This window comes from Podarcis filfolensis, assembly GCF_964270895.1.
Source record: "Podarcis filfolensis genome assembly, chromosome: 4".
Taxonomy (NCBI): domain Eukaryota; kingdom Metazoa; phylum Chordata; class Lepidosauria; order Squamata; family Lacertidae; genus Podarcis; species Podarcis filfolensis.
Window position 1 is genome coordinate 91,394,726 of NC_139607.1, and position 27,968 is coordinate 91,422,693.

The 27,968-nt window shown below is 45.8% G+C and overlaps 2 protein-coding genes across 50 annotated transcripts in view; both read left to right on the top strand.

Annotated features, from left to right (window-relative positions):
- Positions 1 to 16,398, top strand: part of SYTL2 (synaptotagmin like 2) — a 63,174-nt gene extending 46,776 nt beyond the window's left edge. For 18 of the 49 annotated variants that reach the window (XM_083609422.1, XM_083609442.1, XM_083609437.1 and 15 more), the window contains 11 exons: positions 1,213 to 1,314; positions 2,018 to 2,065; positions 4,133 to 4,227; positions 5,335 to 5,454; positions 6,641 to 6,810; positions 7,924 to 8,026; positions 8,441 to 8,611; positions 10,473 to 10,551; positions 12,420 to 12,519; positions 14,479 to 14,684; positions 15,968 to 16,398. In XM_083609422.1, coding sequence (XP_083465548.1) covers positions 1,213 to 1,314; positions 2,018 to 2,065; positions 4,133 to 4,227; positions 5,335 to 5,454; positions 6,641 to 6,810; positions 7,924 to 8,026; positions 8,441 to 8,611; positions 10,473 to 10,551; positions 12,420 to 12,519; positions 14,479 to 14,684; positions 15,968 to 16,113 — 1,340 coding nt within the window. In that variant the 3' untranslated portion in view covers positions 16,114 to 16,398. Of the gene's footprint in view, positions 1 to 1,212; positions 1,315 to 2,017; positions 2,066 to 2,683; positions 2,723 to 4,132; positions 4,228 to 5,334; positions 5,455 to 6,640; positions 6,811 to 7,923; positions 8,027 to 8,440; positions 8,612 to 10,472; positions 10,552 to 12,419; positions 12,520 to 14,478; positions 14,685 to 15,967 lie in introns of all 49 variants that reach the window. The other 31 variants (XM_083609434.1, XM_083609405.1, XM_083609417.1 and 28 more) reach the window with 3 other exon arrangements.
- A 10,402-nt stretch (positions 16,399 to 26,800) lies between these two features.
- On the top strand, positions 26,801 to 27,954 carry CCDC89 (coiled-coil domain containing 89). Its single transcript, XM_083610056.1, has one exon. It carries the CDS (start codon positions 26,803 to 26,805, stop codon positions 27,889 to 27,891), a length of 1,089 nt encoding a protein of 362 aa, XP_083466182.1. The 5' UTR covers positions 26,801 to 26,802; the 3' UTR covers positions 27,892 to 27,954.
- The last annotated feature ends 14 nt before the right edge of the window (positions 27,955 to 27,968 follow it).

The following is a 27,968-nucleotide window of genomic DNA, read 5'->3' on the forward strand; positions in this document are numbered from 1 at the left end:
AAGATGCTGAGGCACATGACACAAATATGCCTCTGGCAAATTGAGGTGGCAGGTGCCTGGTATCCTGCTGGCCCAGTGCTTTTCTGTGCACTTGGCCATCCTGTAAACAAAGTCCTATGGTTTAAAAAGTGTGTTTTGGGCACCAGATCCCTTTGCAGGTCTGGAGAACCTTTGACCTTCCAGATGTGGCTGAGCTACAGCTCTCATCAGCTCCACCTCCAGAAATTGTGACCAATGGCCAGGGATTATGAGAGCTGCAGCTAAGTCACACCTAGAGAGCCAAAGGTTCTTCCACACCTGGTCTAGTGCAATAAACCCAAGGGCACATCGTAACAATTTGCCTTTGCATCGTTTCTCTAAGGTAGTTATTCTCACCTTCTTGGGACTCTTTTCCAACCCTTCACCTTGGATTAAAATCCATACTGCTTTGCAGATATGTGTATTTTCCCATAATCTCCCAGAACAACGGATAGATGCCCTCCTTGCAGCTGCACAATAGGCTTGCTAACATTTGCCTCTTAGAATCCTGCCCTCCCCTTTGCCAGTCAGTTGCGGCTCAGGAAGGGAGCTGTGCTCTCTAGGCAATGGCAAACATGGTACCCTCTAAATCAGCGTTTCCCAAACTTGGGTCTCCAGCTGTTTTTGGACTACAACTCCCATCATCTCTAGCTAGCAAGACCAGTGGTTGGGGATGATGGGGATTGTAGTCCAAAAGCAGCTGGGGACCCAAGTTTGGGAAACACTGTTCTAGATGTTGGATTCCAGCTTCCACCAGCCCCAGTCAGCATGGCCCAGGGGTCAGGGATAATGGGAGTTGTAGTCCAACAACAACTGTCGGGCAGCATGATGGCTGCTTTTATTTATTCGACTTATTCGTTGCTTCACACAGAAGCAACTTAAAAAATAAAATGATGTGTGCTACATAACAGCTTAATCTTTCCAGTTCACACTTTAGCTCAGCCTTCTTGGTTCCCTGGATATTGTTGGACTATAACCCCCATCACTGCCTCCCATCATGGCCGTCTATCAGGAATTATAGGTGTTGTAGTCCACCTGTATCTGAGGACCCAAGGTTGCCTTAGCCTCTTAGCTGAAACACCTGTGGGTTCCTACCCACCAAAGCTATTTATTTATTTTCTTAAAAGGGCTATGCTTGTTTAAGGTACATGCCTGTGCGTTGTGCAGTGTTCATGTGTTTTTGTCTTGAAACAGGTTCGGAAGAAGAACTAAACCCTGTAAAGGAGGCTTTGAAAAGGAGTTCAAATAGGCAGATCCCTTCCAAAAGTCTAGAGGACATACCATCAGCCACATCAAGTGAGCAAAAAAACTTGTCTGAAATCTTCCATACTCCTTGAAGGTTTTCTTAGAATTCTTTTTCCCACCTGCCTCGCCGTTGTTAAGAATTGCCTTTGGAAGGTCTATGCATCCCAAGCTACTTTTTTTTTTTTTTTAAAAAAAGGGTTGTATCCAATGTGGCACCAAGTTAAAGTCACTTAATGGTATTCCTCTGGGGAAATGTGCCGCACCAGCATAACGTAGATTGTGCAAGCACTGGCACCAACCATAAGGGGCCCTGGGCTTCCAGGCACCCACAAAAGCCTGCTCAGCACCCACACCAAAGGGCCTCTGACGCGACTTCCGGTGCTTCACGAGGCCCTGGAAGTCATGCTGAAGACCTTTCAGGGCCTCGGAAGTGGCATCCGAGGCCTCACAGGGCCTCCAGCACAACTTCGGGAGAAACCCTGCAAGGCCTCAGACACAACTTTTGGGGCTCCTAGGTGCCCACAAAGTAACTGCCATGTAGTCTGTGCTAGAAAGGATGGCATGGCTGCCTCATTTTTTAAGGTGCATTTCTTTACACTGTAATACTTCATTAAAAAAGGCTTCTTCTGTGTGTTTGCTCCCGAGTTAGCATCTTTCTTTTCCACCTCTAGAGGCCTATGTTGAGAGCCCACAGCGACCTCCCTAAACAGCAGGAATGTCTAACTATGTCAACGTTTCCCCCCCTCTTGTGCAGATAAAGGAAACCTCCCAAAGGAAGATTTAATGCTTAGTGCGGAAGATGGTAACTATTTTATTTGTGCCTGCATGAACGTAACCTGCTTCAGTAGTGTTTCTTCGTTCTTAGCAGCAAAAGACCTTTCTGCCTGCCAGGTTTTTAGATAAGAGTATTGCATGATTTAGACTCCTGGGTGATGTTCATCTGTGTGTCTATAGTGCTGTTGGGGTGTATGGGAGGGGTTGTGCCTCTGTGGGGGGACATGCTGTTCTCCTTCTGGGGCAGTTTGTCCACCTTGGGTCCCCAGCCTGCACTCAGCTCTCACCTGTGGCTCCTAGATGCTGTCAGCATGCGACAGCGGCCACATCCCAGGAAATGGCTTTGACTGGCCGGCTAAACCAGGTGAGGCCAGCCAATGGGTCTCAAACCCATGGTGAGTTAGGGACTTCCCCTGCTTGCGAAGACAGGCTCTGGCGGATTGAGTGGACAAGACCAATCGTGGCTCCAGCAGTCAAGAAGGCGGTTTCTGCATTCTGCAATGCAGTAGGCATAGAATTCTGAAGCAATGATTGCGGGGGAAATAGCTGAGACGTTGCATGCAAAGTGTCCAGTTCACCTGCGATTATAGCACAGCCAAGAGCGGCATCGGAGTGTGACAGTATTTAACGTTGCAATTTTGACCAGATCAAAAAGCAGATCAGCCTGATGAGAACGCTCCAGGAAGTGAGTAATAATGTCCCTTCCTGCACACAGTAGCTAAAACCTTTTGTGGCTTCACACTCTTTCGTTGCTGCTAATATTGGCTGACTAATAATACGTTTGGAGTTTGTTCTTGTTCTTGTTGTTGTTTTACTAATGGCTTGTATCTTGTAAAGCTACTTCTGCAGCAGGACGTGCATATTTAGCGTGGGGTGTGTGTTCCATTTGCTGTTTGTAACCAAGTTGTAATTCACGGACTTGCTGTGGAATGGGAAGATCCCTGAACACTGAGCCTTTTAGAACCACCTCCTGGGATTCTTGCAGCATCAAAGCTTGATAGTGATACTGGATGGGAAAGGGAAGGCCCAGTAAAGAAGAACTGGCAGCATCATGAAAAAGGCTCTTTATATTCCTGAATACCACAATGCTCCATCCATAGCTATAGGAGCAGGGGGCAGAAGGACAGTCCCATACATCTTGCTAGGTGCAGGCAAAATTTGTGCATTTAATTCAGCCCTCTATCAAGAATGGTTGGATGGCCCTTTGTATGCCTCCTTCCATCAACTCCTGCAGCCAAGCTGTTGCCAAACATCTTGCTTTCCTTTGGACCACATCAGTAAGGGTCTTGTCGTCTGGGCAGTCTAGGAACTCCATACACACTGCACAGGATTGCGCCCAAGGGAGGTCACTTGGGTGCTGCTAACACAGCTGTTTAGCTTCACCCATGGAGGCGCATTCCGTTTCCTCTTGAGACAGACAGATGCCAACAACGATACTGAGAACCCACGACTGTAGATTTCCCAGTACTGACACTTGAAATACTATGTGAAGGCAAATATCTGGGGAGCCAGTGCCACGTAGTGGACGACGTGCAAGAGGAATCAAATCAATACTTAGGTGGTGGTGGTGGTGGGGAGTTAATATGTTAAGCAGGGGAAACCCTGCTCTACCATAGAGTCATATCAGTTCCTGGCTAGAGAAAGAGTCGCTTCAGACATCATGAAGTAACAGGAGATACTTGCACCTTCATTTAGTGTCTTCGGGTATCATGTGTGGGAGGCTTTTTAAAATATACCCACATCAGGAAAAATAATGTGCAAAACCTGCAGATGTTGCAGAGTGCATACACCATTCAATCCCAGCCAGCATGGCCAATGGGAGTTGTAGTCAATCAACATCTGGAGGCCATTGTGCCCTGTATAGGGTGGCTGGAGATGTTGGAAGGGCATGCACAGCTCTCGTCCGTGTCCTTCGTTGCAGCTTCCTTGTGATATGTGTTGCAACTCCTAGTAAGTGCATCCTGCATGTTGAAGTTTCTCATGCATGTCTTCTTCATTCCCCCCCCCCTCCAAAAGCAATCTATGACTCGTCCCCGTCCCCCGTGGTATTAGAATCTAATTAGCTTTCTAAACAAGAACTGCTGCTTTTTTCCAGTTTCCACAGCACCTTCTTTCCCTGATAGCCAGTTCTCACATCCGGAGAAAATCAAAAGGATGAGCAAATCAGTCCCAACATTTACGCAGGAGGAGGTAAGGGTTTTTGTTTGCTTGCTTTTATATATATATATTTGGTATTTTAATATTTTTTTGGAAGCTGCCCAGAGTGGCTGGGGAAGCCCAGCCAGATGGGCGGGGTATAAATAATAAATTATCATTATTATTATTGCTTGTTTTTTGCTTGTTTGAGAAATGCAGAATCTTGACTGCCTACTTTCAGGGAGTACTGACTGGCTCAGGAGGAGTACTGCAGAGACTTGAGTCTTCTGACACTGTTACTTAGCTTGTTCCTGAGAGGTCAGGGTGGAGGAGTGAGTCTTGGGGATTTCTGGCAGTGTATCAAGCAATGTCCTGAATCAAGCAACGCAGCACCCCTCCAGATGTTGTCAGCTGGAACTCCCATCATGCCTGACAAATTGTCACAATGGCTGGGGAACTAGGAAGGTGCCTTATACTGAATCAGTCTGTTGATCCATCTAGCTCAGGAATAGCCAATGCATCACCTTCCAGATCTTCTTGGACTACAGTTCCCATCAGCCCCAGCCAACATGACCAATGGCCAGGGATGATGGGAGTTGTAGTCCAGCAGATATCTGGAGGACACCACATTGGCTACCCCCTGGCCTACACTGGCTGGCAGAGGCTCTCCTGAGTTTCAGGTGAGTCTTTTCCAGCCTCACCTGGATTAAACCCAGGGACCTTCGGCAATGAAAGCAGAGGCTATGGCTCTTTCTGCTGATGGGAAATGGAGCCGAAGAATGGCACTTGCTGCTTGCCCTGATCTGAATCATAAAGGCTAAACTGTAAAGCTAAGCAGGGCATCCACACTGAGTAGTGTATTGTCTCTGAGGTAGGAGTTTGGACTTGGTGTCTTACTGGCCCAGGAACAGTGATGGCAGCCGATAAAACGAACACACATTTGCCTCTTTCTTAATTTCTCCGTGATTTATATATTTGAGACAGCGAAGTTCTTGCATGCTATTCATTAATGGTTGTCCCCTACAGTTTTGCATCGCAGAATGGCAAGCCTACTTTGGCAGACCTACTTTGTTGAAATTGTGTGCCGCATGGCAATATATTTCGCCACTTTTTGAACACCTGCACAGACTTCTTTTTTTCTCTTTGTGTAATATCTTGTAGAGCGATGACAGAGAAACAGATACCGCTTCAGACAGCAGTTACCCACTTGGCAGAATCAAGAAGAGCCCCAGTTCGCTAACCAATCTTAGTGGCTCTTCTGGCTTGGCGTCCTTGTCTTCTGTATGTAGACGAAAGCTTTAGTTAATAACACTGCTTTTGCTAATACTTCGTTTTCTTTAACTCTGCAGTAGCAGCAGAGCCTCTGTTTAATATTGTGATGTGTGATGCTTGATGCTGTTGCAGTTGACCATTAACTAGTTGTAACATCCAGATTCTTTCCGCTATCTGAATTAACTTCTCATTTCCCATTTTCTGTTCAGCATAACCTTTTGGGGCCCTTCTGCTCCTAAGCATTTATTTCAGTGAAATGATAAGCCTGAGTTTGCCATTGAAGATATTCTTGGCAGGGAGCTGTAGCCAACCCTGGTGCCTTAATAGTTATGCAGCCAAACCATGGCTAAGGAATCCATGGTTTGGTGTTAGGTTGGAACTGGGAGATCATGGTTTGTGATTAACCACCAAACCACGATGGTTTTTGGCTGGCAGGATGTCTGAATAGACAAACCATAGGTAGGCACATTCCTATTGTTCCTGGAGAAAACAGGAGTCATTATATGAACCTTGTGAAATTCTATATGCTGATACAGAATTCTGATCCTGTTCTGGCTTCCTATAGTCCATGAGAGTTCAAAGTAGACCAAAGTCCTATCTCAGCCCTGAATTTGCTGGGCAGACGCAAGTGAGCTCCACTTGCGATTCTTAGTTTTTTAATAAATAAATCTGTAAAATGGGAATAACAGTGACCTCTAGCATAACATCATTTGCGAAAAAGCAAGATGAAGGTTGTAAAGCAACTCTTATGCTGAAAGTGCTATAACATAATGGTGGATAACCAAGCTGCCAATCACTTTATAATTTATCAGGTCTGAGCACAAATTTATAAGTGGTTTGTGAGTACAGGCGGGAAGGCAGATGGAGGAAAACTGCTAGCATATCTGAGAGCAGAGGGCAATATATATATATATTTTTCTGGGTTCCATCCAACAAAACCACTCTTTGCATGTGTTGTGTTTGATGATTTCCCATCTGGTTTGAAAATGAGCGTGCATTATTTGAATATAAACTGTTCTCTCTCCCTGGGATGACATCTGCAGAGCCACTCTGAATTGTTCTTTGCTGCCTTCAGCTATGCGTAGATGAAGTTCAGCCATGAACGTAGATTTATTTCCCACCTTAAAAGAGTCTGCAGGAAGGGATAAGGATTTCTTTTTTTAAGGGCTTGTTCTCTGCTCGGTGACTTCTGCAGGTCAGCACCAGCGTGATGAGCATCTACAGTGGAGACTTTGGAAACGTGGATGTGAAAGGAAACCTCCAGTTTGCCATTGATTATGTGGAGCAGCTGAAGGAACTTCATATTTTCGTCGCCCAGGGCAAGGACTTGGCAATTGCAGATGTTAAGAAGCAGCGTTCAGATCCGTAAGTGTAGGTGGAGGGTGCCTCGTGTGTGTGTATGTATTCAAATATATATATATATATATATATATATATATATATATATATATATCAATCAAAGCACACTTATGCAAAACTAACATATACCGTATTTTTTGCTCTATAAGACTCACTTTTTCCCTCCTAAAAAGTAAGGGGAAATGTGTGTGCGTCTTATGGAGTGAATGCAGGCTGCGCAGCTATCCCAGAAGCCAGAACAGCAAGAGGGATTGCTGCTTTCACTGCGTAACGATCGCTCTTGCTGTTCTGGCTTCTGAGATTCAGATTTTTTTTCTTGTTTTCCTCCTCCAAAAACTAGGTGCGTCTTGTGGTCTGGTGCATCTTATAGAGCGAAGAACACGGCATCTTTGAAACAGATTACTTTAAACTAGCAAAAGTTGCAAATGTGGTCTAAACAAAATAAAAAAAAATCCTTCCAGTAGCACCTTAAGAGACCAACTAAGTTTGTTATTGGTATGAGCTTTCTCTTCTTCAGAGATCTCCTCCAAATTTTTCATTCCAAAGGGCAGTAGAATTGGCCCATTTTGCCAGTAAAGTTATTTTCAGATCTTTTGTTTCCTCTTCCTTGATTGTAGCATTCAGTAGCATATTTACAGGGTATTGTACTCTATAAAACCAATCAGACAGGGGTGGGGGAGAGTCCCACTCTCCAGCATTTGAAAGCTGACAAATTTAGTGGAAGCCAGCAGTGTTGAAATCATTTGACCATCTTCCTCCTAAGGAGAAGTGTGTTTGCCACCTTGAGCTGCTTGAAGGTAAGGCATGATATAAATAAATAGGTGAAACCAAGCAAGACTGAAATGATCTTGCACAGAAGAGTTTTTAATAATAATTTTAAAATTCTTTCCTGCACAAGCGGGCATCCCGTTTCTGACGTTTCAGGCCTGGGAACAAACTTGAGTGCTTCGTAATTATAGATACCCTTTTGAAATTCCCAGTGTAAGATTGGCTACTGTTCAGTTTTAAGGCTAGGAGAGCTACAGACAAAAGGTGCTCGTTTTGCTCTTGGGTTTCCCTGAAAGCCTTCTTCCAGATTCAAATGTTACGTTAACCAGACTGGTGGTTAAATCTCCTCAGGTATGTGAAGAGTTACTTGCTACCAGAGAAGTACAAACTGGGCAAAAGAAAAACGTCGGTGAAGAAGAAGACGTTGAACCCTGTCTTCAATGAGATATTAAGGGTAACTTGTATAATTAATAGTACCAGAATGAATGCAGCACATAGTCATGGTTCGTTTAGCCTAAGCATGGTTTGTTTGAATGTGCGAGCCCAGCTCAGTAAACTAATTCATTTTCTGAATGATAGCTTGGTTTAACCAGTAGAGGTTAGTGGGGCTTATCTGACCTCCTTACAGCTGAGTCACTGAGGATAATAGGGAGGTGGGCATGGTGCAAACACACTGGCAGGAGTGAGTGCCAGGTTGGCTCTGCTGGTGCACCATTCCAGCAAGGTAGATGCTGGCGAAGTAAACCCAATCTACTGCCCACCTCTTCGTTGGAATAGCATGCTTCATCTGCAGCTCACAGTTCTAACGCACAATTCTAATTCTGTAGATAAATGCATACTTAAAGCGTCTGTTTTGTCTCTTTTGCAGTATAAAGTTGACAGGGCTCTCCTGGCGTCCCAGAGGTTGAATGTCTCCGTGTGGCACAATGACACGTTTGGACGTAACAGTTTCCTGGGCGAAGTGGAGCTGGACCTGGGAGAATGGGACTGGGAAGACAGGCAGAACAAGCAGATGATTTGGTACCCGCTTAAGCCAAGAGTGAGTTAATGGTTTTTGGTCTATAATGAGCGTCGGCCAAACTCTCTTCTACCCCTCAATGATTTCATAAATGAGTAAATAGCAACAGCCAAAATTCTGAATCATACGGCTACCAGTTTATAATTCCTGTGCTATCATTTACATTCATAGAAAGTATTGTTTTCATACCAACAATTATCACTGAAATTAATAACCTTGCCCAGTGTGATGAATTTCTACTTTGGCTTCTGTATAATTTTCAACAGTGCTGCAACATGTAGTCCACAGGTAGGCAACGTGGTGCCCTTCAGATGCAGTTGGACTCTGGTTCCCATCAGCCCCAACCAAACGAGCATGGCCAGCAATAAGGGATGATGGGGTTTGTAGTCCCAACAACATCTGGAGGGCACCACGTTGGCTACCCCCGGTGTAGCTGATTAAAAATATTTCTATTAAAAAGGTGTCTGAGATTTAACCTGGAAGCAGATGTAAATCTCTCCCAGTACATATTTTCCTAAGGTGGTTCTTCATGCTGCAGTTTGCATGGCCCCCAGTAGGTGGCTAATTAAATGTTTCTGTTATCAGCTGATAAGCTCAGTTTGCACCCATTTCCCACACAGGATTTGTGAAAACACACAAATAAGAGATGCTACAATATTAGGTTTTGTGGACAGTGTTGTTGTTTTTTTAAAGATAGTTTATTAGGAAATATATGTCAACACAGAGGGAGTGGATGGCACTGTGGTCTAAACCGCTGAGCCTCTTGGGCTTGCAGATCAGAAGGTTGGTGGTTCGAATCCCCACGACAGGGTGTGCTCCTGTTGTTCTGTCCCAGCTTCTGCCAATCCAGCAGTTTGAAAGCAAGTAGATAAATAGGTAGATAAATAGTGCAAGTAGATAAATAGGTACCACTGCGGCAGAAAAAGAAACATGTGCTCTGGCACTCGTCACAGTGTCCTGTTGTGCCTGAAGCAGTTTAGCTATGCTTGCCAAATGACCTGGAAAGCTGTCTGTGGACAAACGCCAGCTCCCTCAGCTTGAAGCGAGATGAGCGCCACACCCCATAGTCACCTTTGACTGGACTTAACCACCTTTTACCTTTATATATCAATACAGTATTCAAAATGAGTAATAGCAATGTGGAAAGCAACTGAGTATCTATAATGGCAATTACAAAAAACAAAAACTGGACAATTAACATTAGCCCAGTTAGAAATTAAATAGCAGTAAGTTAGAAATTAAATAGCAGTTAGAAATTAAATAACAGTAATTAATAATTTAACCAAAAAGAAGAAAAAGAAATGAACCGACATAATCTAAGGGTTTTATTCAATGCTAATCATACTGAAGAATATATCCACTGAAGTTAGTGGTTCTAAGTTAGTCACATTCAGTAATTTCAGTGGGGCTACTCTCGAGTATGACTAGCATTGAATACCACCCATAGTTAATAGGAGCAATGTATTTAATGTCCCATTTATTTATTCAGTTTGAGAAGACTCATATTCATATCTTCTCATAAAATTAACAAAGACGAATCCCTCTCTGTCATACTGTTCCAGAGTTCCTTGAAGATTGCCCTTTGTTGTGTAATTTTCTTTTTCCCTTTGAAGACCCCAAAGCATCTTGAGTAGGAGGTTGCCTGTTCCCATAATTAAATAAGCCATTCCTTTAAATGGGGGCATTCCCTAATCTACTCTCACCCCAGTATTTTCATATAAAATCCTTGCAGCTAAATCATGGCATAATAATTTCTTTCTGTCTTCTGGAACTGTGTCTTTGAGATACGTTAGTAAATCTATTTTGGGGTTTAATTGGACCACATATTTCACGATGTTGCTTGTATTACATAGTCATTGGTTTTTTGTTTTTGTTTGGTCAGACTCCACTAGCTGGTCTTGATCTGGAGAACAGAGGGGACATGAAAATAGCTCTCCAATATGTTCCACAGCCTGTTGGGGGTAAGTATCTTTCTGTTACCCGCTTTCCAAGTTTGCTTCATGGGGTGTTTTGCCTCCCTAATTTAATGGCATGTCATTCAGACCTGGCAAACTATGGTTTGCTCAAACTATGCCTTAGTTGCAAAGCAACCAGGATGAAACCATGGCTTCTGGTTGTGTTACGGGGTCCTCGCCGCGGGATCACATTCACCCGGTGCTATACCAGCTGCACTGGCTCCCGGTGTAATACAGGATCAGTTTAAGGTTCTAGTTTTAACCTTTAAAACCCTATACGGCCCAGGACCCTCGTACATATGGGACCGCCTCTCCTGGTATGTCCCATGGAGGACCTTACAGTCTTCAAATAAAAACATCTTCGAGATCCCGGGCTACAGGGAGGTTAGACTGGCCTCAACCAGAGCCAGAGCTTTTCAGCCATGGCCCCGATCTGGTGGAACGCTGTCACAAGAGACTAGGGCCCTATAGGACTTGACATCTTTCCACAGGGCCTGCAAGACAGAGCTGTTCCACCAGGCCTTTGGCCAAGGCACAGTCTGACCCCCTCCTTCTGTAATCCTCATAGAACTCTAGCCCAATGGTTGCCGTTAATTTGACTCTGAATTGATTTTAGAATGAATTGATTTTAGAATGTATTTCAATTAATTGATTGTGATTTTATGTAAACTGTGTTATTTTTACTGTTGTTAGCCATTCTGAGCCCGGCTTCAGCTGGGGAGGGCAGGATATAAATAATCTTATTATTATTATTAAACGGTTGTTTGGGCAAACCATTGGTTTCCATATTCAAATGAAATCGCATAAACCACGGCTTGTTGCAAACCAGGGATGGAGGCCTCACTCCCATGAGGGAAGTGTTTGAGACAGCCTGAGGCTCCTCACTCTTTTAACAGTAAACTAAGGTTGGCGCTGTGGGTTAAACCACAGAGCCTAGGACTTGCCAATCAGAAGGTTGGTGGTTCGAATCCCCGCGACAGGGTGAGCTCTCATTGCTTGGTCCCTGCTCCTGCCAACCTAGCAGTTCGAAAGCACGTCAAAGTGCAAGTAGATAAATAGGTACCGCTCCAGCGGGAAGGTAAACGGCGTTTCCGTGCGCTGCTCCGGTTTGCCAGAAGTGGCTTAGCCATGCTGGCCACATGACCCGGAAGCTGTACGCGGCTCCCTCGGCCAATAAAGCGAGATGAGCGCCGCAACCCCAGAGTCAGTCATGACTGGACCTAATGGTCAGGGGTCCCTTTACCTTAAGGTTGTATTTGACCTTCCTCTAAGTTTACTTGGCTATGAAGTAGTATGGAGGGACTCCTAGATGTTGCTGGAATTCTGTGTTGCTTGCTAAGTTCTCCCTCTGTGTAGCTGGTGCAGTAACCTTCTGTTCGGTGACTGAACAGTTAGCTTGCAATGGGTCAGCCTCAGGCTGGAGGCAGCTAATCCTGCACACCATTATCTGAACCTTTACTGTATCATGTGAGTGCGACCTTTGCAGATAGAAGGTGCAGAGAATCATCATTTGCCTGTGATTAGTGGAGCGCTCACATGCATGAAGGTGTGCCATTGTTCCAGTCAGTCAGACAGATTGTACACAGTCAGTGGCCGTTGCAAAATGAATCACAGAGATGGTTGGGGTGAGGGTGACCTTGGGAAGAGCTTTGGTCTGGAGCGGGGTGTGTGTGTGTGTGTGTTGTCTTGTAGGCCAGACAGAGAGGCCTGAGATGCCTGACCCATGCTGCATTCAATATCTTCGTAAGACTTTAAAGTTTTGCTGTGTATCTTATTTGTTGCTAACAAGAGGAAACACAGCAAAGGATGTTTGAACAGATCAACCAACCATGTTGTGCTCTGTTTTCTTTCTCCTTTTTTTGTCTATTTCAAAGGTAAAAAACCTCCAGTCACTGGAGAAGTCCACATTTGGGTGAAGGAATGCAGTGACCTCCCAGTCCTCAGGGGCAATAGACTCAACTCATTTGTTAAGTGGTAAGAACAGGGATTCAACCAAATGAAGGTGTAATTTGGCAAGGTTGGGTGTCTGACTCTTGGAGCAGATCCTGGGCACTACCAGAATGCCAGCAGTGAGACAGCAGTGAATCACACCATCCAAGCTGGAGTTCACTTTTTATTAACAAAACCAAAATTGACACAGGAGTGTCAGGCCTAATGAGCCCAGCAACTCATCTCTGGTAGGTCTTGCCCCATGAAACAGATGCTGAGACTGTAGGTTCTTGCCTCCCCACAGCTGCCTAATTCCCTTCCTCTCTAGAGTTTTCCCCAAGCGATCTGAGACTATGCCTGCATGAAGTGAACTTCTCCTACACCCTTTTCATGCCTCTCTTGGTTCTGGGAAACCAGGGAGAGGGGAGCGTGTCACAGCAAGAGGGGGAGAAACCCACTTTAGCAGTCTGACTCAACTCTGCTTCTTGGCCTCCCTCCTCCCACCCTCTTGCTTCAGTTTCTGCCTCTGATTCTGGACTTCCCTCTGCCACAGATTCTCCCAGCTCACTAAGCCCTGTTACCTCCTCAGCTTCTGACACCTCTTCCTCCCAGTCTTCTCCTTCTGACCACTCATTATTGTCCCACTACCACTCCCCAGGCTCTGAGCCTTCTTTCCTTGGTGGTTCCCCAGCTGGTTCCTTCCACCATTCCTCTGTGTCCAACCAGCCCATGGCCCAGAAGCTCTTTATTATCCAAAGCAGCTCCCAACATGTTTGTGGCAATTTCTGTCACAACATCATAGACCCTGATGGGCTACAGCTGTGAAATTGGTGAAGATGCGTATCAACAAGATATTGAAAAAATGAGTTCAAGCATGAACCTGCATGAACCTCTCTCTGTTTAATGCACATGTGGCAATAGCACACCTGCAAACTGAACATCAATGTACCACCTCTTGTTGCCTGAGATGCAAGGGGAGGAGGTTTCCTGTTTATTTTTTGCAGATTTATAAACCGCTTCATGACAAAAGTAGCCAAAGCACAAAAAAATTGTTAAGATAAAATATATAATGCAAAAGATTACAAATCCACTCGGTCCCTGCTCCTGCCAACCTAGCAGTTCGAAAGCATGTCAAAGTGCAAGTAGATAAATAGGTACCACTCCGGCGGGAAGGTAAACGGCGTTTCCGTGCGCTGCTCTGGTTCGCCAGAAGTGGCTTAGTCATGCTGGCCACATGACCCGGAAGCTGTCTGCGGACAAACGCTGGCTCTCTTGGCCAATAAAGCGAGATGAGCGCTGCAACCCCAGAGTTGGTCATGACTGGACCTAATGGTCAGGGGTCCCTTTACCTTTACTTTAAACTTAAAAATAATATAAAGCTGGTGATAGAGTTATACAATTATGTAGCATATTAGCCTGAATATATGCCGCAACCACAAATAAGCCGCACCTTTAAAATTCAAGGGGGGAAAAGAAAAAAAGACAATACCCGAAAAGTTACAATCGCTAAAATCACAAATCACTATTCAATTTCTATAATTCCGCAGGCACTGACACCCATAAAGGCAAATGTAGAAGAAAATCCTATGGGTAACAGAGATGACCCACAAGCTCGCAAATCGGCAATAAAACCTTTTTTGTTCCATTTTACCATTTATCTGTTTCAGCAGCAATATCGTAAAAGCCAATTTTTGTAAAGTTGCGAATTTAAGCCACACTTGAACTTTTCACAGTCGGAATTTTGGGGGAAAGTATATTCGGGCCAATACGGTAGTTGTTCCACAAGATGGCTGGGTCACTTCTATCAGCGTTCCCTCTCTGTTTTATCGAATCCCTTCTTTCTCGGTTGCAGAACTAGTTTCTCTCTTTACTTCCACCAAAAGTCACCCACCCACCCCAGATTACTGGGACAACAGCAGTTTCTTGTGTGGTACGAACCAAGTCTCAAGTGTCTAAGGTTATTCTCATGGTCATTTTTCTCCCTCTTCCCACTTTTATCCGAAGTACCATCCTTCCAGACACAAGCAGGAAAAGCCGTCAGAAAACAAGAGCTGTAGCGAAGACAACAAATCCAGTGTTCAATCATACAATGGTGTATGATGGCTTCAGACCTCAAGATTTGAAAGAAGCCTGCGTGGAGCTCACTGTCTGGGATCACAACAAACTAGCCAATCACTTCCTTGGAGGCCTCAGGATAGGACTTGGAACAGGTAATGTCAGATAAGTGGAAGTTCTCCCCACCACCCTAGTGCTAGTAAGTGGGTGAAATTTCAAAATTATTTTTTTTTGGGGGGGGGGGACCAGAGAGATACAATAGCCATCTTCAAATATTTCAAGGGCTGTCACATGGAAGAGGGAACAAACTTGTTTTCTCCTGCTCTGGAGGGTAGGAATCTAACCAGTGGCTTCAAGTTACAAGAAAGGAGATTCCAGCTAAACACCAGGAACAACTCTGATAGGAAGAGCTCTTCGACAGTAGAACGGTCTTACTTGGGAGGTTGTGGACTCTCCTTCCTTGGAGGTTTTTAAGCATAGGTTGGATGGCTATCTGCCATAGATGCTTTAGCTGAGACCCCTGCATTGCAGGGGATTGGACTAGATGACCCTTGGGGTCCCTTCCAACTCTACAATTCTATGATCATAGCTGACAACTTTTCCCTTTTATTGTGAGGAATCCTATTCGGAATAAGGGAATTTCCCTTAAAAAATGGGAAACGTTGACAGCTATGTCTATGATTCTATGACCCAATGGCTTTGAAACAAAGTGCTCTTGAAATATTGGGCAGGATTCACCTCACGAGCCCCATGTAAGGATTTCTGCTTGTGCAACAAGTGCTGGATCTGCACTGATCTTAAAAAACAACAACAAAAGCTAAGAAAAAACATTATGTAGCTCTCAGTGCAATTTTCCATTGACCTCTGTACATCACCCCTTTGGCGTCACATTTTATAACACATTTATAACATTATAAGGGACGTGGGTGGCACTCTGGGTTAAACCACAGAGCCTAGCACTTGCCGATCAGAAGGTTGGTGGTTCGAATCCCTGCGACGGGGTGAGCTCCGGTTGCTCGGTCCCTGCTCCTGCCAACCTAGCAGTTCGAAAGCACGTCAAAGTGCAAGTAGATAAATAGGTACCACTCTGGCGGGAAGGTAAACGGCATTTCCGTGCGCTGCTCTGGTTCACCAGAAGCGGCTTGGTCATGCTGGCCACACGACCCGGAAGCTGTATGCCGGCTCCCTCGGCCAATAAAGCAAGATGAGCGCCGCAACCCCAGAGTTGGCCACGACTGGACCTAATGGTCAGGGGTCCCTTTACCTTTATAACATTATAACTCACCAGTATAGATTAGTCCAAGGTTTCTCCTGGTTGTAACCCAGTGCGTACTGCTTAAGGGAGATAGCTTATAGCACTTTGCAGTTACTGTTGTGTAAACGACAGATAAAAGGCAATGCTAATTCAATGTTTTTTTTTTAAAACCCACTTCTTTAGGTAAAAGCTACGGTACTCCAGTAGACTGGATGGACTCTACAACAGATGAAAGCAACTTATGGGAACGAATGATTGATTCTCCAAACACCTGGGTTGAAGATACGCTGCCACTCAGGATGCTGATGATGGCAAAAACGCCGAAATAGGATGATGCACCTTTTGGACGCTTCCTGTACGGCTTGCTGGTGTTTGGGTGGAAAGAAGAGCCAGGCAAAAACAGAGAGGAACTTGGGGTGGGGGGGTGCACATTGGCTGATATATTCATTTGTAATTTCATCAGAGGGCATATGTGTCTGCAATACAATTTTAAACTATTTTACTAAATGCTGCTTTGATAATGCATGTCAACTCCTTCCTGCCCTCAGGTACTGTTATTAAAAATTAAACTTTATTAAAGATGAATTAAAACTGTAAAATATATATATTTAAAATATTGTGTACTGTTGCCTTCTGTGGCCGCCTTGAATAGCATATGGGGGGAGGGGGGAAGTTGGCGATTTCACTAAATGAGCTAAATTTCAGCATGCATTTACTGTCTTCCACTGGCCCCCCGTCCCCAAAGTGAGCATGTGAATGCACCTGCCAACGTGGTGCTATTGTGCGTAAAGCTGAATCTAATTGTTGCATGTATCCCACCTTCCTTTCAAAAACGGCCTTTTATTGTTCGAATTGGGAAAATCTGTACTTAGGGGTTGCAAACGTGGATGTTAATGGTAAGCATTGGTGTGGGATTCAATGTCTTGTGTATTAGGCTGGAACTAGACATTGCATCTGTGTTTCACTGAAGAACAGCCACCCCTGTGTCTTGCTTCCCTCCCTCCTCTAAGGCCTAATGACATGACAACATCTGGCAGAAAGAAGCATCTACACCAGTGGTGGCCAAACGTGGCCCTCCAGCTGTTTTGGGACTAGAATTCCCATCATCCCTGATCACTGGTCCTGCTAGCTAGGGATGATGGGAGTTGTAGTCCCAAAACATCTTGGGACTGAGTGGTGGGGTAGGGCAGCCCTACCTCTGCTATAAAAGTGTAGTTCCAGCTTCTGTTGTTTCCATGTTGCGCAAGTCATTACAACTGGAGAGCTCTAAATACAGTACCTGCAAAGATGGAAGACTTTTACAGATTGTTCAACTTACTAACAACCTTGAAATTGCAGATTCTCTTCTTCCCCCTCGCCCTTTTCTGTAAGCAAGACCCTGTTCACATCGTTCAAACACGGCTCATCACCACTCTTTTCGTTTTACTAGCTTTTACTATTGGTGAAGCTAAAGTGAGACTTCAAACAAACAAACAAACAAACAAACAAACACTCAATTGCAAAATGTGCTGCTGGCTTTTTCAGTGCGTCAGGGCTTTGAAAACGTTCTCTAGTGCCACCATTTGGGCAAAGCAGGAAGCGATACCTAAAACAGGAGCAAACACTTTTATGCATTGTAATTGAATGTTGCAAGGTTTGGAACTTTATTAGTTCACGGTTTCTAAACTCAAAAAGTATGTTAGAAAATATGTATATGCTCAGATGAGCAAGTGTTGAAATTGCGAGAGAGAGAAAGCATGCTGCATTCGCTCTTTGTGCTTTTTTTTTTTGGTGGTGAATTTGCTTTCCAGTTGCGTTCTGTTCTGAAAAAGAAGTCAAATACAAAACTCCACTCCCCCTTGCACTTTCAGTTATGCTTAGATATATCTCGTTCAGCCTGATAGAGGTTCACTAAACACCTGAGCGTACCTGAACTTATTTTCTGGTTCACCACAGAACATCTAAGCATCAGTTTGCACTACCTTACCATGGATACTGGTCTGTTGTGCAGCTGCTGGTGGGAAGTTATCTGGCCTAATGATGTGGAACTGAAGAGAAAGCCGAATAACTTGATGTCAGAAACTGCAAGAGAACTTTGAGTAAACATAGCTAGGAAAGTACTGATAGCCCCATTATGCAAGCTTGTCTTGCCCATATTCTGATTCTTTTCCTCATTGGCAAGTTGCTACTTTTTTAAAAAAAACAACAGCCTGGTTTTTAAGAACATAAAGGTAAAGGTAAAGGGACCCCTGACCATTAGGTCCAGTCGTGGCCGACTCTGGGGTTGCAGTGCTCATCTCGCTTTATTGGCCGAGGGAGCCGGCGTAGAGCTTCTGGGTCATGTGGCCAGCATGACTGAGCCGCTTCTGGCGAACTAGAGCAGCGCACGGAAACGCCGTTTACCTTCCCACCAGAGCGGTACCTATTTATCTACTTGCACTTTGATGTGCTTTCAAACTGCTAAGAACATAGGTAGGTACGTTTTATTTCTTCCTCATTTGATTCTCAGGGACACGATATTATTTCATAGTTGGCAGTAATAGTGGTGAGCTGCTGGTCATTTTCAGGCTTCCTTTGGGAGGGAAAGGAAGGAGACATCTATCGCAGAGAGTCACAGCCAAGGAACGTGCTTTCCAGAGCTTGTTAAGCTTCCAGGATGCATTCATTCTTGTTTGGCCTCGCTCTACACTTGGCAAGGAGTCTGCTTCAGTCCTATTGCCATGGAGATGCAAACTCAACAAGGCTGTCAGACCAAGATAGTAAAAGAATAAAGGCCTGGTAAGGAAAGATTTTATGGCTCTTTGATTAACTTATTTTTTAAAAATAAATATTTATAAACGCTATTTTAAAATGGCAAAACCAGACAGTTATGTATGAGTATAAAAGAAACAGGATGACGCCAGTATCTGTTGAAATGAAATTGGATGACCTTTTCTGAATGTTGTAACAACAACTGGAAGTATTCTGATGTACAAATTTGTTTTCCTTATAAGAACACTGAATTTATTGCAACTTATTTTATAGGTTTTAATCTTGTGCACTCCTGTTTACCTAGGAGTAAGCTCCACTGAACTCAATGGGGCTTACTTCTGAGTAGATATGTACAGAATTGTGCAGTTAAGAGAGTAAGAAAACCTTCATAGACAGATCTTTATTTTCTCTCAGGCTAGATCCTTCTTTAATCCCTCAATTCAACCCTATCCAGCTTCAGGGATCTGATACCACTCTGGTGTTGTGGGTGTATGTTCCCAAAACAGAGTCCCTTTGTCCATTTTTAGGAAAGAGTAGTATGTTCATTAGTTATGCTTTGCCTTTTAACCATTACATTTTTTAGCCTTGAAACATTATTCAGAGGCTCTGCTGATTAACAAACAAGCATAGACAGAGCTGTGATAAGAACAGCAAACTCCCCCACCCAATATAATAATTATGAATTGTGCTAATTGGACAGCATGAATACCTGCTCCCAGCATGCATGTGATTAAAAACTGGAATTCTAGCAAGCATTGGAATTTGTCATGAGACCACAGTGTGGGTTAAATAATTGTTATTGGGAGAGAAAAAGAGCCACATAATTCAATTTTTACGTAGTACCTCCCTTCTCTCTCTATTCTTTTAATTCCCAGTTCAAACCATATCCCTTCCGTAAAGTGTTTTTGGTCTTAACCCTTTAACCATCAACATAGCTAAAATTAAAAACAAGTACATTCAATTGTGCTAGCTCCCAATACCCATCCTAAAGCTGTCCATTGACTCTAGGCATAATACGGTAAATTTCTCAGGTCAGGTGGAATTCTGCTCTTTTGCTTATGCACAGTATAAAGAGTCACATATATGAATGCCTTTATAATAAATGATAATCGGAGGCATTCCCCACTTGCCCGAGCAGTGAGAACTAGTAGGAACAGCGTTGTCAGGGCTTATCTTCCTTTGGGGAAGAGATAACTGGAAGCGAATACCATATTGTAGTATTTGGTTTACTTGCAGATATACACAAGTAGAGCATAAGTGGAAGAGTGTAGATCAGGGCTGGTCAACCTTTTTATGCCTACCACCCACTAATGCATATTTCTTGATGGTAAAATGTCCTTACTGCCCACCAGTGCTTGATGGAAGGAGGATTCAGCTTGTGCCGTAGAACCCCCTACTGCCCAGCTAGAATCCTGAAACTGGGCGGTAGGGACCAGGTTGACAACCCCTGGTGTAGACAGTACTGAGCTAGGGGGACCAATAGTATGACTTAGAATAAGGCAGCTTCCTATGTTCTTGTGATGAAGGCAAACAGTATACACATAAAAAAAAAAATGTCCAGTAGCACCTTAGAGACCAACTAAGTTTGTTCTGGGTATAAGCTTTCGTGTGCACGCACACTTCTTCAGATTCTTCAATTGAGAATTTGTATCTGAAGAAGTGTGCATACATACGAAAGCTTATACCCAGAACAAACTTAGTTGGTCTCTAAGGTGCTACTGGATAATTTTTTTATTTATTTCGACTGTGACAGACAGACCAACACGGCTACCTAGTACGCACATTGCTACCAAGCAGCTCTCAGAAGAGAGGCACACTGCACCCCAAGATACAGCCTGCTAGATTGAGCCAAAGGCCCATCTAGTCCAGGATCCTAGTCTCACAAAGGTCAAAGAGATGCCTGCAAGTAGGACTTGAGCACAACAGCACTCACACCTAACTCGATCATTTATGAACAGGTCTTAATACCAATCCTTGGGAGGACTCCACTTTCAACATCCTTCCATTGGGGGAACTCATTTATTCCTACTCTCTGCTTCTTCTTCTTTTTAACCAGTTACTGATGCGTCCACCTTCTGCATCAAAATTATTTATTTTGTTATGCCCCGCCCCTCACAGGCACCCCTCCAAATTCTAGGTGGTGGTTATTTTTTCTTTCCAAACACATTCAAAAGAGATCTGCATCAACAAACCCATCTTTTAACAATTAACTCCTGTAAAAAGACATCCGCTGCACCATTAAGGGCTGTTAACATTATTTTGTCAAACCCCACCCAAATGGAAATCAGGCTTTGCTTTTAAAGGAACCACCTACACAGTAATCAGGTGGCAATCTGGCAACAATATTGTTGTGGATTGCTGAACTAGGCTTTCCCCCCTTTTGTTAGATAATAATAATAATAATAATAATAATAATAATAATAATAATAATAATAATAAATTTTATTTATATCCCACCCTCCCCAGCTGAAGCTGGGCTCAGGGCGGCTAACAACAATCAAAATAATCCAACATTCTAAAAACATTCATTATAAAATTAATTAAAATCAAATTAAAATCAAATTGATGGCAACCATTAAGCAAAATTCTGTGCAGATTGCCAGAGGAGGGGGTCAGGCTGCGCCCTGACCAAAGGCCTGGTGGAACAGCTCTGTCTTGCAGGCCCTGCGGAAAGATGTCAGCTCCCGCAGGGCCCTAGTCTCTTGTGACAGAGCGTTCCACCAGATTGGAGCCGCGGCCGAGAAAGCCCTGGCTCTAGTTGAGGCCAGCCTAACCTCTCTGTGGCCTGGGATCTTCAGGATGTTTTTATTTGCAGACCGTAAATGTCTCTGTGGGACATACCAGGAGAGGCGGTCCCGTAGGTACGAGGGTCCTAGGCCGTATAGGGCTTTAAAGGTTAAAACCAGCACCTTAAACCTGATCCTGTACTCCACCGGGAGCCAGTGCAGCTGGTATAGTACCGGATGAATATGATCTCGCAGCGAAGACCCCATAAGGAGTCTCGCCGCGGCATTCTGCACCCGCTGGAGTTTCTGGGTCAGTCTCAAGGGCAGCCCCACGTAGAGCAAGTTACAATAATCCAGTCTGGAGGTGACCGTCGCGTGGATCACAGTGGCTAGGTCAGGGCGAGAGAGATAAAGAGCCAACTGCTTAGCTTGGCGGAGATGAAAAAATGCCGCCTTTGTTATAGCTGTAATCTGCGCCTCCATAGAGAGGGAGGTATCGAAGATTACACCCAAACTCGTAACGGACGATGCTGGCACTAATTGCACCCCCGCAAGAGATGGGAGTTGCCCCCTCAATCCCATATCGCTCCGTCCTAGCCAGAGGACCTCTGTCTTCGAAAGATTTAACTTCAACCGGCTCCCACGTAACCATCCAGCCACAGCTTCCAGACATCTGGTCCGTGTGTCTGGGGCCGAGTCAGGATGGCCATCCATCAACAGATAGAGTTGGGTGTCATCAGCATACTGATGGCAACCCAGCCCAAAACTCCGGACAAGCTGGGCGAGGGGGCGCATAAAGATGTTAAAAAGCATCGGGGAGAGAATCACACCCTGAGGCACTCCACACACCAAGGAGTGGCGCAATGACAATTCCCCCCCAAGCGCCACCCTCTGTCCCCGACCAGAGAGAAACGAGCACGGCCATTGGAGGACTGTGCCCTGGATCCCCACGTCGGCAAGGCGGTGGTCTAGGAGTTTGTGATCGACCATGTCGAAGGCTGCTGACAGGTCTAGAAGAATCAGCAGCCCCGACCCGCCTCGATCCAGCTGCCTGCGGAGATCATCTGTTAGGGCGACCAGAGCCGTCTCGGTCCCATGACCAGCGCGGAAGCCGGACTGGAATGGATCGAGAGCCGATGTTTCATCCAGAAACCTACCAAGCTGTTCAGCAACTGCTCTCTCAATCACCTTACCCAGGAATGGAAGATTCGAAACCGGGCGGTAATTGGATAGATCTAAGGGATCTAATGATGTTTTTTTTAAGAGCGGACGCACCACTGCCTCCTTCAGTTCCCCTGGGAATATCCCGGTGCCAAGGGACAAATTGATGATATCACCCAGGGGGGCCCGCACCTCGTCTGGACACGCTCTAATCAGCCAAGACGGGTACGGGTCAAGAGGACAGGTGGTGGGCTTTCCAGCTCGGAGGAGTCTGTCCACATCGGCTGGGGATATCCAGTCAAAGTGGTCCAATACTGGACCCGAGGACAGTCGAGGGGCCTCCAGTTCCTTTATTGTATCCAAATTGGCAGGGAGGTCATGGCGAAGCAACAGGACCTTCTCCGCAAAAAAGCTCGCAAATGCCTCACAGCTGTGTGTCAAATTGTTATTTAAATTTGGCTGTCCTTCAAGGGACGTTAAAGACCTAATTATACTAAATAATTGCGCCGGGCGACAGCTAGCGGAGGCAATGGAGGCCGAGAAGTAGGACTTCTTAGCGGCCTTCACTGCCATCTCGTAGGTTTTCATAAAAACCCTATAAGATGTTCTTGAGGCTCCGTCACGGGCACCCCGCCATACTCGCTCTAGCCGTCTGAGGTCCCGCTTCATTTTCCGAAGCTCCTCGGTAAACCAGGGAGCACGGTTTCTGCGGGGTCGCAGAGGGCGCCTAGGTGCGATCTCATCGATGGCTGCTAGGAGCTGGATATTCCAGCCCTCAACAAGCTCAGTCAATGAGTCGCCAGGGGGAGCAAGGTCCCGCAAGGCCTGACGGAATCTATCAGGGTCCATCAGCCTCTGCGGGCGAGCCCAAATTGTCTCGCCACCTAAGCAGGGTGGGGGTGGAAAATCAATCCTGGCTTTCAGAGCGTAGTGATCAGACCATGGCACCTTCATCGAAGGAGACATGATCACATCTATACCGGCGCCAAAGATCAAATCCAGTGTGTGGCCTGCTTGATGTGTGGGGCCCGAAACAAACTGGGAGAGCCCTAGTGTCGCCATGGAAGACACCAGGTCCAGAGCCTGTGAGGAGGGAATGGCATCAGCATGGATGTTGAAGTCCCCCAATACCAATAGGTTAGGGAACTCCAAGGCCCAGCCAGCCACCGCCTCCAGCAGGCCTGACAGGGTGGCTGCTGGTGCGCTAGGTGGCCGGTACACCAGCCAGACAGCCAAGCTCACCTCGGACCCCCACACTAGGCCAACACATTCAATGCCGGGAATCGATGGCGATGGTAGAGCCCTGAAAGAACAATCTTCCCGGATTAATAATGCCACCCCTCCCCCCCGGCCCACAGTCCGCGACTGGTGGAGGACGGAGAAACCCGGGGGCGCCATCTGTCGTAAGGTAACAGTTTCCCCTTCGCGCACCCAGGTCTGCATCACACAAGCCAGGTCAACCCCCTGCGAGGTGAAGAAGTCTCGCAGGGTGGCGGTTTTGTTGCCTATAGACCTGGCATTGCACAACACCAGTGACGGAGGTGAGTAATCCTTGCTCACCCTACCTTCGTCCCTCGGGATGGGGCGCAGATTGGAAGGGGTACGAGCATATCCGTATCTCGATCCCCTTCGCCTATGACATCTGCCCCCACCGCCATACCTCCCTCGCCCCACTACGGTAGCAATCCCAAGCCTCAAACCAACCTCCATTTACAAAATAAAAAACAAATCAAACCAAAAACAATTGTACCAACAAAACAAATCCCCACCCCACTCACTATCCAACCCCAAACCAACATAAAACGGAACAAAATAAAAATACATGTATACAGACCACCGTTCACGGTGGTACAACAAAGTAAAAAGTAAAAACCCCTTTAAAATATATAAAAACATTTTTAACATTTGCTGCAGCAACACCAGTGTCCTTAAAACTGTAGCGGTGGCGAGTGTGGGCCCCGCCCCCTAGGCCTGGTGGAGTGGGCCTACAGGAGGGAGCGGCTTTCCTCAACCCCCACGGTGCAGCAGCCGCAGTGGTGTCCCAGTGCCTCATGAGGCCTCCTAAGCTGTGGCGGTAGTGAGTCAGTCTGGGCCCCGCCCCCTGGGCCAGGTGGAATCAGCCTGAGGAGGGAGCGGCCTTCCCCAACTCACAGTGCAGCAGCAGCAGATAGCTGTTCATTATCCTTAAATAAAATATTCAGCTGAAAATAGTTGGTCATGTGTTGCTGTAGCTGGGGCTCTATGAGTGAATCACTAGGCTGCTGCTGAAATACTTCTATAGTAACTTTAGTATAGGGTTATATGGAACAATGTATAGACCTATAATATGGTTTTATCAGTGTATATGGCAAAGTATCAGCATAATGCATTTATAGCCCAATCTTATGCACATTTATTTTTTTAAAAAAATAATAATTCTATCTCATCTTTCAACAACAAGGGTTTAAGGCATCTTACAACAATTCTAAAATACATTTTCCAATAGAATCTCAGCAACAACACACGTAACAGAGAGCTGAAAGAAACAGGTGCCATCAGCACCAGAAACTGTTAGGGTAGAATAATAATTAAGGCAGTGTACACACACCATACATGGCTCCCCCCCAAAGAATCCTGGGAATTTTTATTTTTCACAGAGCTACAATTCCCAGCACCATTAAAAAACAACACTACAGTTCCCAACATTATTTGGAGTAAACCACATTCTTTAAATATATGATGTGCATGCAGCCAGTGATGAGCACTGAATGGTGGAACAGGAATGCCTTCACTGCTCATCTTAACGCCCAGACATAAGGATCCACAGAATCATAGAATCCTAGAGTTGGAAGAGACCACAAGGGCCATCGAGTCCAACCCCCTGCCAATCAGGAAACACCATCAGAGCACTCCTGACATATGGTTGTCAAGCCTCTGCTTAAAGACCTCCAAAGAAGCAGACTCCACCACACTCCTTGGCAGCAAATTCCACTGTCGAACAGCTCTTACTGTCAGGAAGTTCTTCCTAATGTTTAGGTGGAATCTTCTTTCTTGTAGTTTGGCTCCATTGCTCCGTGTCCGCTTCTCTGGAGCAGCAGAAAACAACCTTTCTCCCTCCTCTATGTGACATCCTTTTATATATTTGAACATGGCTATCATATCACCCCTTAACCTCCTCTTCTCCAGGCTAAACATGCCCAGCTCCCTTAGCCGTTCCTCATAAGGCATCGCCTCCAGGCCTTTGATCATTTTGGTTGCCCTCCTCTGGACACGTTCCAGTTTGTCAGTGTCCCTCTTGAACTGTGGTGCCCAGAACTGGACACAGTACTCCAGGTGAGGTCTGACCAGAGCAGAATACAGTGGCACTATTACTTCCCTTGATCTAGATGCTATACTCCTATTGATGCAGCCCAGAATTGCATTGGCTTTTTTAGCTGCCGCGTCACACTGTTGGCTCATGTCAAGTTTGTGGTCAACCAAGACTCCTAGATCCTTTTCACATGTACTGCTCTCAAGCCAGGTGTCACCCATCTTGTATTTGTGCCTCTCATTTTTTTTGCCCAAGTGCAATACTTTACATTTCTCCCTGTTAAAATTCATCTTGTTTGTTTTGGCCCAGTTCTCTAATCTGTCAAGGTCGTTTTGAAGTGTGATCCTGTCCTTTGGGGTGTTAGCCACCCCTCCCAGTTTGGTGTCATCTGCAAATTTGATCAGGATGCCCTTGAGTCCATCATCCAAGTCGTTGATAAAGATGTTGAATAAGACCGGGCCCAAGACAGAACCCTGTGGCACCCCACTAGTCACTCTTCTCCAGGATGAAGAGGAACCATTGATGAACACCCTTTGGGTTCGGTCAGTCAGCCAGTTACAAATCCACTGAGTGGTAGCATAGTCAAGATCCAGTTGGGCTTCCCAAGGGAAGGAGAATTCTGTAGCTGTGTTGCTGCTGCCAGGAAGACCATTGACTTCAGTGGCCCTATCTAAGCCTAACTCAGGAAAAGGGGAGAATGAAGCTAAGAGTCACTTAGGATTTAACAGGGAATACATCTTTTTTTTGGTGCGGGGGTGGGGAATTAAATAAGAGGTGAAGCTCTCATACTGTTTATCTTCGATTAGGAAACTAAGCACCGATTTAGTGTGGTGGCTTTCGTTCCAGGCCAGGCTGGTGTGCATCGATTCCCTGCTCCCTTGCAGATCTGCGTTCCTCACCTGCAGTGCAGAAGGAATGCAACAAGGTCAGGAGACCCCTGCAAAGCCCGCTGGTTCTAGAAAGCCCAGCAGTTCTTGGCTTATGACATCACGGGATTCTTGGAACGTTTGCACCAACTGCCTTTTGGGCCAGCAACAGAAGTTTTGAATGCTACTTCAGGGGGAAGCGCTGCACAACTCTGCAGCATTGAGAAGAGGCAGCAGTTCCTCAACATGCCTCAGGATGGGAAGAGTCCGGGAATGGCCTTTCCCAAGGTACCAAAGGAGGTAGAAGAAGATGATGATGATGTAGACTGGAGCATGGGCGACCCCTTTGAGACCTTGGAGAAACTCCAAGGTCTCTCCGATGGGGAGAAGGGGGAGAAGGCCATGCTCCGCTCACGGCTCCATGAGCAGTCCCAGCTGATCTGCATCCTCAAGAAGCGAGCGGATGAGCAGCTCTTGCGCTGCAAGGCCCTGGAGGAGATCAACATGGACCTGGAGGAACAGAGGATGGCGGATGCTATGCGGCTGGAGAACCAGACGCGGCGCGTGCAGCAGCTGGAAGAGCGCTTCATGGATCTGGCTGCCAACCACGAGGACATGATCCACTTCAAGGATGAGCACAAGAGGCAGAACCTGCAGCTGAGGGAAGAGAACCACCGCTTGCGGGTGGAGAACCAGAACCTCTTCTGCCAGGCTTTGGAAGAGAAAGAGGCCGAGGTGGCCCAGCTCACCTCTGAGCTTAAGAAACTCTTGGGTGAAACGAAGTCCTTAAAGGAACGTTACGAACAGGACAGCCGCGGAGCCCAAGAGCGAGAGAAGGAACTTTTGGAAGCCCACCAGCAGGAAGCCAAATCTAAGGCTGAGGAAATCAAGTCGCTGAGAAGCCGGCTGGGTATCCTGGAGGAGAAACACAGCCACGTCACAGAGGAACTGCAGCAAGCGGAAAAGAAGCTAAGAGATGTGGACTGCACCTTGCAAGCCAAGGTGGAGAAGCTGACCAAGGAGAAGGAGGAGCTGCTAAACCTGGCGATGGACAGAGGCAAGGTGCTGCAGGACAAGCAAAGGGAGATTGCGGAGCTGGAGAAGAAGGCGGAAGAGATGGAGAAAGCCAAGCAGGCGGCGGAGCTGCGCTTTGAGACGGAGGCTGTAGCAGTGGACTGCAACCTCCGGGTGCGAGACCTGCGGAGGCGGCTGGATGGCACCCAGCAAGCCTACACTGAGCTCCGGATGCATTTTGAGGCGTACAAGAAGCACAGCACAGAGTTGCTTACGAAAGAGAAAGAATTAAATACCAAACTCCGACATTTCATAGCGTAAGCCTTTGCTGTCAGCTTTGCTCCTACGGCCTTTGAGAAAATAAAATAATCTTTTACCAGATAATTTCCCCCCCTATT

What these genes read in the sequence shown, in the direction of transcription:
- CCDC89 (XM_083610056.1), top strand. Translation starts at nt 26,803, where the DNA reads ATGCCTCAGGATGGGAAGAGTCCGGGAATGGCCTTTCCCAAGGTACCA.